Source organism: Pseudopipra pipra, chromosome 5 (assembly GCF_036250125.1).
Source record: "Pseudopipra pipra isolate bDixPip1 chromosome 5, bDixPip1.hap1, whole genome shotgun sequence".
Taxonomy (NCBI): domain Eukaryota; kingdom Metazoa; phylum Chordata; class Aves; order Passeriformes; family Pipridae; genus Pseudopipra; species Pseudopipra pipra.
Window position 1 is genome coordinate 61,262,405 of NC_087553.1, and position 9,248 is coordinate 61,271,652.

The 9,248-nt window shown below is 43.8% G+C and overlaps 1 protein-coding gene across 3 annotated transcripts; it reads right to left on the minus strand.

Moving 5' to 3' along the window:
* Positions 1–230: 230 nt before the first annotated feature.
* On the minus strand, positions 231–8,427 carry CBLL1 (Cbl proto-oncogene like 1). Of its 3 annotated transcripts, none has more exons than XM_064656309.1 (6): positions 8,362–8,427; positions 5,692–5,859; positions 5,256–5,356; positions 4,909–4,992; positions 4,021–4,094; positions 231–3,510 (listed from the first exon to the last, which is right to left on the minus strand). In XM_064656309.1, the coding sequence occupies exons 1-6, from the start codon at positions 8,372–8,374 to the stop codon at positions 2,469–2,471; spliced, it is 1,482 nt and encodes a 493-aa protein (XP_064512379.1). In that variant the 5' UTR covers positions 8,375–8,427; the 3' UTR covers positions 231–2,468. The 3 variants fall into 3 exon arrangements, with proteins under 3 accessions (XP_064512379.1, XP_064512380.1, XP_064512381.1); XM_064656310.1 differs by having other exon boundaries at positions 5,256–5,353; positions 8,362–8,419; XM_064656311.1 differs by lacking the exon at positions 8,362–8,427 and adding an exon at positions 7,799–8,005.
* Positions 8,428–9,248: the final 821 nt, after the last annotated feature.

Consider the following 9,248-nt stretch of genomic DNA (forward strand, 5'->3'; position numbering starts at 1 on the left):
GGAAAGTTATAGATGGAATCATGGATAAAGTGTAAGGAGACAAGCATCTAAAGCACGGATGTTTTCAGGCCATCTGCTGGTGCCCTTTCTTGCATTCCATGGGAGACACAAGCCCTCATCAAACTCCTTTTCGTTCCCTTATGTGACATTGTTACAGGAACATACAATGGCTAACAAATTTAAAGGTTGTCAGAGTTCTCTTCAGAACCTGAGATCTGCTTGGCAATGCCTTGGGAGGGAGATCACTGCCCCAGAGAGGGATATTTATTCAAAATAAACATAATTACTTCAAATGTTTGTCTTTACAGTAAGACTTAAGGAATCCAAAGAAATCACAAGTACATGCCACCATTTCTAGGGCTGTCAATTATACAATTAAATACAATATACGAATTTTGGAACGTCACAGTAAAATGACCAGGTATTTTGCAAAAAAACCCCAACCAACTAACCAAGAAAAAAACCACACTAAAACACAGCCCAAACCCATAAAAAAAATTAAAAAGACAGTTAACACAAGTTTTCAACCAATGGAGGCATCTTTAAAATTTGTAAATATGAAAACACCAACAGTGCCCTTGGTTACATAGGTATGCTTAAGACTCAATAATTTAAAAAACATATTTAGGTCTTCCTCTTATAAGCAAGATACAGACGCTTGACCCAAGTCCAAGTCCTGGCTGTATTGGATGACTTTTTGATTAAGTCCTCTATCGCAAAGATTTTAGGTCCACAGTCACTACACAATTTGAGGGATCCCACCGATTTTTTGGGTGGTATGTCATTGTCCGTATGACATACATCACCTTTGCCTTAAATAGAGAAAAAAATTCTCACACATTGTCTACAGCAACATACATTCAACTTTTGTGCTTTTTGATGGAGCAAAAGCTGCTGTTTTCCCTTAATCAATTAAACTTCCTCAGCATTTTCAGAAAAGCACTTTGTCAGTAACTCCAAGAACAGGTTTGGACACAGAAATATTAAGTTTGAAGCCTTCATCTGCTTCACAGCAGACTAATATATAACAGAAGTATGCAACCTGACTTACTTCTAAAAACCAGCATGATGGAAAGAGTTGCCTTATTTCCTCACCACCTGCAGTGGACAGGTAGGAGGTCATTTCAGAATGTGTGATTTTCCCAAACAGAGGGCACTGGTGAGTGAATGCACTGCCCTGCACAAACACCTGCCATGCAGTGCCCTCAGGAACCACGTGAGCCCTGAACACAGAACCATCAGTGAGTCCCTGTAACACAGGTATGTCAGGCCTGAGTTTGGCTTTGCAGAGTCAAAGGATATTAACCAGACGTGCAGATTTCCTCCCAGATGAAGTTATATGCTGTAACATAAATGTGCCTAAGTCTGCCTCCTCCCAGTCAACAGTAACAGAAGGGGATTCTTGAAAGTTCCTCATGTGTTTGTTAGTTACTGAAAGAAAATAATGCTGGCAGAGCCATTTTTGCCTTCACATGCATACAAGATTTCACACAGGATTTCAGATCACTTCTTTCAGATCATCCAAATGTGAAGTTTTCCTACTGCATACAGTATAAAGTGAGAGCGATAAACACCACTTCCCTACCCAAAATGAGCTGCTTCTCACAGACATGGCAAGCCAATTCACAAACACTTCCACACATAGCCATAGGTAAATACAATAGTTTGATTTCAGCTCATGTTTACATGTAAGCAGAGCCTTCTGAATCAAAACTAGCTTTAAAACAAACTCCAAAAACCCAAACAAAAGCAAACAAAACCCCCACAATACATCTTTTTGTGTCATGCCCAAAGCTATATTTTTGATAGACTCATCTTGCTGCACAAATTTAAAGAAAAAAAAATTGAGAAGTTGAAATGCAGTAAATGCAGAAATCTGCATGTCTGATTTCTAGTGCCATGAATTCACTATAGCCTGAATGAGTAATGGTGAAAGGTAGTAGGAGAAATATTAAAGTTCCCTTAAGATTTCACTGTGCTACCCATTTGGAAAGTATTAGTGTTGAAATGGTGTCCCAGAACTATGTGTATGTTAACTTCATATAAAAACTCACCATGTTTACAACCATATTTCAATTTAATTATTGTACACAGGTTAACAAAAACACTGGATTTAACAAAAACAATATTCAGAATGGTACAACACGTGTTCATTTTCTCCAGAAAATAATATTACAAGTGATAATCTTGTAATAATTAGGACAATTTAGCCACACTAGCAACAGAAGTTCTGTTAAAATGCAACTGTGGTCTACTAAGCCACTTATTTTAGCACTACAGAATATTTGAAGTCAGAGTTCTACGGCCAAGGCTTAAAAGTCATTTAAGATTCAAACCTCAAAATGTCTTACAGCCAAAATGACAGTATTTTAAAAAAACCACAACAAAATAACCCCAAAACAATTAAAAGGCTGCTGTATATAATTTTATCCTCTTCATAGCACTCTCTATTCATATAATTGCTTGTATCATTGGTAATAGGGTCTGTATCTGGCTTGATCAGGGTGGTGTGGTCCAGGAAGGGGGGCCTGAGCAGGAGGCCCTTGCATCCTTGGAGGTGGAGGTGGCCCCCTGGGAGCTGGCCATATCCCTGGACTCATTCCCCCGGGCTGTGTGAAAGGGGGACTCAGAGTTCCTTGATCTTCACTGAACTGTGGCAAAGAGTTAGGATTATAGTGATGGGGAGGGGGTGCATTCACATTTACAGGTGGGCCTCCGTGCTGAGGAGGGGGAGGTCCTGGAGGAGGATGGTTCATGTATGGCGGCATCTGGGCAATGATATGTCCGGGCGGTGGGGTTATTGGAGGAGGAGCAGAGGTCATTGGTGGTGGAGGAGCTTGGCTATACACCATGTGAGGAGTACCTGCTGCCTGGGGAGGGTGCTGCAGCGGGTGGCTAATTGGTGGTGGTGGCGGCGGGGGCGGCGCGTAGTGCTGCTGTGGAGGCATTATATGATGAGGGTGCGATACCACTGGTTGGCCCTGATACTCAGGATGATGGTGAGCAGGTGCAGGGGCTGGTGGAGGTGGTTCTCGAGCACCTGAATTCGAATCATCCTGAATAGGGACAGTTATCAAGTTGCTGTGTTTCCTCGTCGAAATGCGGAAGGTGTCCTGGCTGACGGGGCGAGGGGGCGGTGGAGCCATGGACATCTCTGCAGGGGGAGCACGGATGTCTTCGTGGGGCTGGTTATAGTGCTCATGTGGCACATGCTGTAAGGGAGGTGGTGGCATCATGATGTGCTGCTTTGGCGGAATGTGGCTCATGTGATGTTTCTCGGGTGGCATTATGAAACGCTCGGGAATTTCGGCAGGTGGCGGGGCAATAGGAGGATGCACAGGTTCAATGGGAGGACGAGTAACAGGCTTTCCAGCTCTCATGTGACGGTGGTTGATGTGAGCTTGTAAGTCCCTCTGTGACAGGTAAGTTCTCTTGCACCCTTGAACAATGCTACACATGAAGAGAGACCCTCGTACACACTGCTCAATTCGCTGCACAGGCTCGTTACAGCTAAATCAAAAGAGAGTATTGGTTTATTGTCATCACAGAGAGCTCGATATGCATTTTTTCTTGTTAAAAGTCAATCAGTTAACAATTAGCCAAATTAGAACTGACCGTTTTCCTCCACTTTTCATCAATTTTGAAGTTTATCTAGTTTTTAAGTATCTAAACATAACTATGAAAGAATGAGGTAGAATTTTGTAAGTAGCACCTCCCCGTTGCACGAATTCCTTCTGTGCATTAAGACTTAACAAGGGTCACTCTCACTAAGTAAATGAAACTGCTGTTTATTCCTTTTCAAATTAGAGCAGTAACAGGTTACTTACCCAAATACTTGAACAGCAAAGTAAACACCGATCCCTTACAATCCCAAAATATGGGATTGAAAACTAGAAAGAACAGTGTACTCTACTGCCTCTGCTAAATGTATATAAATAAGAGCCATGCTAATATAAGTATCTGAAATAAGATATTTACTTTCCTACATTGCCTTTAATAACAAATCTTGAGATAACTTACCCTGGACACATCTTGTCTCCCTTTTTCTCATGTAGTATAGCACAGTCATAGCAGAAAACATGCTTGCAGGGTATCTAGAGACAAAAAATTGCTCTGTTAAGACATTGTATATAAATATCTTTGTCATTTTGCAGAATAGTTCCTCCTTCCATCACACAATTTATAATAATAAAAGTAACTAAGTTATCTATGAAGTGAACAAGTATAGAGGTGGTTAACAGTTTACAGCATATTTACACAGAAACCTTTTAGAACAGTTTGTGTTAGAGTTTGGGGTTTTTCTGGGTAGTGTTGTTGTTTGGGTTTTTTAAGTGTTGGTAAAATATCAGCAAAAGTTTGTATTTTGCACTAATGCCAACACTGAACATCCACAGAAGCTGCACATGCAATCTGTTTACGCTTGTCCTGCTGGCAAGGGAGGGAAATTTTAAAAGCATTAACTGTCATTAAGTCAGATCCTGAAGCCTCTTACATCATTCTTAAAAACCTAAATTAATCTCGGGGATTTTTAAAGGGACATAAAAGTGAGCAGTGTTTTCTAACTTCATTGCAAGTCTTCAACTGAGATAAGAAGCTTATTTTTAAACCTAAGTGGTGCAAGATAAAAACCCATGGAACTTGAAGGTTTTTTTGTTGGTGAGTGTTATGATTTTTTGTTTAACATTTTCAAACTTTATTAAATCAAAGGTTAAAGCAAAATCAGTCACACAGATGGAACAAAAATACTTCAGCAGTGAAGGCTCCCTGTTCCATCCTGATACTATTATGAAGTTTATTCAGATGCCTGCTGAAATCAGTAACCTCTAGAAGCCTCACACAGACACAGCAAAACCTAATTTCACCTAAAGGGAAACCACAGCTGCATCTTCCACTGGTACTTTTACTCACCATGCGTCCATACATTTTGATGGGCAATCCACACTTATCACAAAAATGGACCGGTGTATCATCCTTTTCCCCCAGCAAGTTTATCTGATAGGATAGAGAAGGGAGTGGGAAAACAAACCCCAACATTACTAAAGCTTCTCGTTTCAATTATCATTAACACACTCATTATTTCTGAATTAGCTGAGAAGGAAGCAAGAACACCACAAACAGGACAAAGCAGAGAATGTATTTTTAATCAGTCAAAAATAATGGGAAACACTTTTAATAAACAAAGTATCCACCAGGACTAGCTACAGCTTGGTGTGACACACAGGCAAAGATTCATGACTTCCAATCCATGACTTTACCTTATAGTCCCAAAAGATGGGTCCTGGAAATCTCCTTTGATTGCCAAACATTTCACCTCCTTTGCATTCGTATCGCTCCTCTTTGTTATAATCAAATTCTTCTGTGGAAAGGAGAAAGAGAAGAAAGACACGAGCCAACCACAACACTTTTCTAATTGACATTAGCTGCTATTAAAAGCATGGGTAATTTATACTGAAATCATCAAATAATGCCACAGAATTTCCAGTGTGCTGAGACCATTCTACAGAAACAGAGTCAAAGTAGTAAGACAGTCTTTTTTGGAAATGGGCACTATTTAAGCCCTGCAGTGCAGCAGTACCTGGAAATCTGAACTTGGACAGAACCCTGGACACTAAGTCTCCAAGACTGAATAAAGTCTTGAACAAGCTGCAGAATAATACAGTTCCCTACTACAGGGAATTTATATTAATTTACCTTCATCACCAGCTTGTGTCTTCGAAGGCATCCTGTTCATATTTCTTGGAGTTCGAGGTGCAGGTTTGGTTTTATTGGTCTGTTTTGAAATAAGCTTTATAGGGATTCTTCTACGGACATCAAGACCACCCAATGATCCTGAACTATTTGTTCCTTGCAAATCATTGTCTGTGAAAGAAAATAATAAAAATTATCTATTAATTCAGTTATCTAATAGTTTCTAAGGAGGCTAAATATTAACAGAAAGTTGTAAGAAAAGCAATGTTTAAAGCTTAAGAGTCATACAATATATCAAAATTCAATCACTAGAAAATAAGTATCTTCACATACAATTTCTTCCAGAAGTCAAGTCACAAAACTGTACTGGGAACAGTCGTGATTTTAGGAAGTCTAGTTGTAAAAATAAAGCCATTTAAATAAGCTGGCTGGTCTGTCATTTCTCCACAACAGAAAAAAAAATTAATTGTATAGCTCCTTTCACAGTATGGATAGCACTGAAGAGTCAATTTGTTGTACAACCCTGACAACAAAGAACTTCTGAGAAAATTTTTACAATTTCTGTAAATTTTTTATTACAGTAGGAAGGAAACTAGCTTCTATATTAACTCAGCATCTTGACATATCACTTAGAAGTTTACCATAGGGTTTCACAAAAATATGGGTACTTAGGAGTACGTGGTTGTATCCTGCCTATACTGAAAATTATTCCCCACTATGCACAGAATTCTCTTTAACCAGATTTAAATCTGAGTACCAGGGCAAAGGAAGCAAGAAATAGTCTAACACGTGCATCAGCAGGTACAGGCTCCAATCAATAACCCAGAGCAGGTATTGTAACCAGCAACACTAACAAAGTGGGTGTAACGCCCTCAACCTCCAGTGAGTTTTCCTGAAACCACTGCATAGCATCTTAGTCACACAAAACCAAAGTTATGCCCTTCAAAAATCTTCCCAGCTCACTCAGATTTTAACTGAAAATGCTCTTTTGGCAGTTGTTTCGAAGCAAGGCATGCTCAGCCTGGAAGGGGTGAGCCACAAGCTGTTTCAGCCCTGCTGTTCTGTGGGTACAGCACCAGGATGACTGCTGAGGCCCCAAGGGATTGCAGCACAGCAGCACCTGGACACTGAAACTAGGGCCCTTTAGTGATATGCCTCACTAACTACCGTCCCTCAAAGCCTACAATCATTCCACACAATGCAACAAGGAGAAGGAAAAACAAGGAAAAAGAGATTGCTCTGAATTATTCAGCAGCTACCCCAGAGCCGGGAAACGTGTCAGCTTCAAACTGGGACTGGGCCCTGCCAGTCACTTCACCTCAAAACCCAAAGCCCTCAATGTCCTCCAACAAATCAAATTCCTCTTAGCACTGTGGTTGACACGCTTCACTCTAAAAGGCAATATGCAAAAAGGCACAGCAATAAAGCTTGTTTTTACCTCTGGTCATTTGTTACTTGCTTAGGCTGTCCAGATGAACCTGCAAACACTCAACTACACACAGGGCTTCCCTGGGGCCTGCTGGACCACAGCATCACAGGTAAAGCTGTTTTCCACCAGAATACACAAACCCACAACTCTATAAACCAAAAAAAGTCCATGCAGAACCTCAGTCCATTTGCAAATAGGGACAACTAAAACAAATTTTAAAAATCCAAAACTTGTGTATTATTTAGTCCATTGAATTGCCAAAAGGAAACTATTAAGTTCTGATGCTTTTCTTCCAGATACTCTTGCAAGCCAGGAATATTTACATGAGTTAGCTGCTCAACTAATCCAAACTAGCAAGTTTATTAGTCATTCATGTCTCACAGAAGGATAAGAAATTCCAGTCTGCGTGAGCATAATTAGCAGGATTACATCCAGAAAAGAAATATAACAAACATCCCAAGGTTGTTAAGACTACTTAGAGAAACTCTAATTAGAGGCGATGCCATCTCCTCAAATGTCACTTTCATCACCTTAGGTTTTATTTTTGCACTTCAGGCTTTATTAAAATCCATTTATATAGGTCAGATACCATATACATACAGATTCATAATGCAATCTTTGCTAAGGGAAAGGTAAAAAACCGCTCCAGAATACCCTAGCAAAAAGCCGACGTCCTCTCACCAAGACACTGCACTCCGCCAGCACGCTCACCAGCGCAGGGCCACAGCTACGAAATCAAATTTCAGCACACGAGAGGGATTCCTCTCAGGCCACAGCTATGGCACCAGAAAACACATTGTGGGCACCGATCCCTGGAAACGCCGCGGCCAAACGAGCGTCTCTCCGGCACCTCCGGAGCGCCCCAGCCGGCGGCCGGGCCCGGGCACTCGGCCGGATCAGCGCAGCCCACGGGGCTCAGCTCCGCCCGGTACGGGGGTCCCGCTGGCAGCGGCCCCCCAGCCCGGCCGAGCCCCCTCGGCGAGGGGCAGCGCCGGGACCGCCGAGCCGGGGGCAGCGCCGGGGCCGCCGCGCCCGCCCGGGACGCGAACAGGCCCCGCCGCGCGGGGAACCGCGGCGCGCCCGGGCCCCGCCGGCGCTCCCGGCGGCCAGGCCGGGCCGGACCGGTCCCGCCGCCGCCCCGGCGCCGCCCCCACGCCCACAGACCCGCGTGGCCGCCCCTCGTGTGGCGGCGGGCGCGGTGCGGGCGGGCCGGGCCCAACCAGACCCCCGCCTCCCCCACTCACCATTGTGGTCCATGATGCGGCGCGCGGGGCTCTGGGAGCGGAAGGGCGCGCCCGGAAGCGGCGGGGGCGGGGCCGCCGCGGGAGGACCCGGCATGGCGGGGGGGAGGGGCGGGACGGGACGGTCCTGGCGCGGCGGGGCCGCCTCACACCGAGACCCGCTCCCGCCTGCCGGGACCGCGGTCCCCGGGGGTGCAGCGCCGCGAGTAGTTGGGAATAGGAGGCGCGACCCTGTGGGTTCGTGGAGAAGGGTGAAATTATGAGAGGGGTGTCTCAGTGCAGGATCCACGGCGGCCCCCCCTGCCCCAGTTTGTAGTGCACAGTGGAGAGGTCTGACACCGCATGGTCAGCCTTGCGTTTTTACATGGGAACGGCAGATTCCTGACAATCGGGCTGTAGAAATGATGGAACGGTGAACTTCCAGAGTACTCAAAAGCTTCACAGCAGTGGAGCTCAGTAGCTCAGGAGAGGGCTTAACGTAATTTCCATAAACTTGGCGTTTTGTAATTCCTATTTAACTCGGTGGGATTCTGTCTATATTTATAGAGTGCCTCCGTAGCACTGAAGAAAGAAATATAAATAGAACTGAATCGTAGGTTATGAGTAGAAAATGACCTCAAGCAGTCATTCCACAACCCTAAAGCAGGGATAACTCCACGCACTTCAGATTGGTGATTGTCTCACTAGAAGCCTCCTTGACTGGGATCTTGTGTCCCTGCAGACAATGTCGCTCATTATCTTTACAGCCTTAACATTTAAAAGCTGCCATTTAACATTTCTTGTCTTACTCCCACAAGGCAAACAGAACAGGTTTTCCCTTTTGTCTTCGTTCCTCAAAACTCAGACCTAAGTGAGGTGTGACACTGATCCCTTCATTATATCCTTTATCT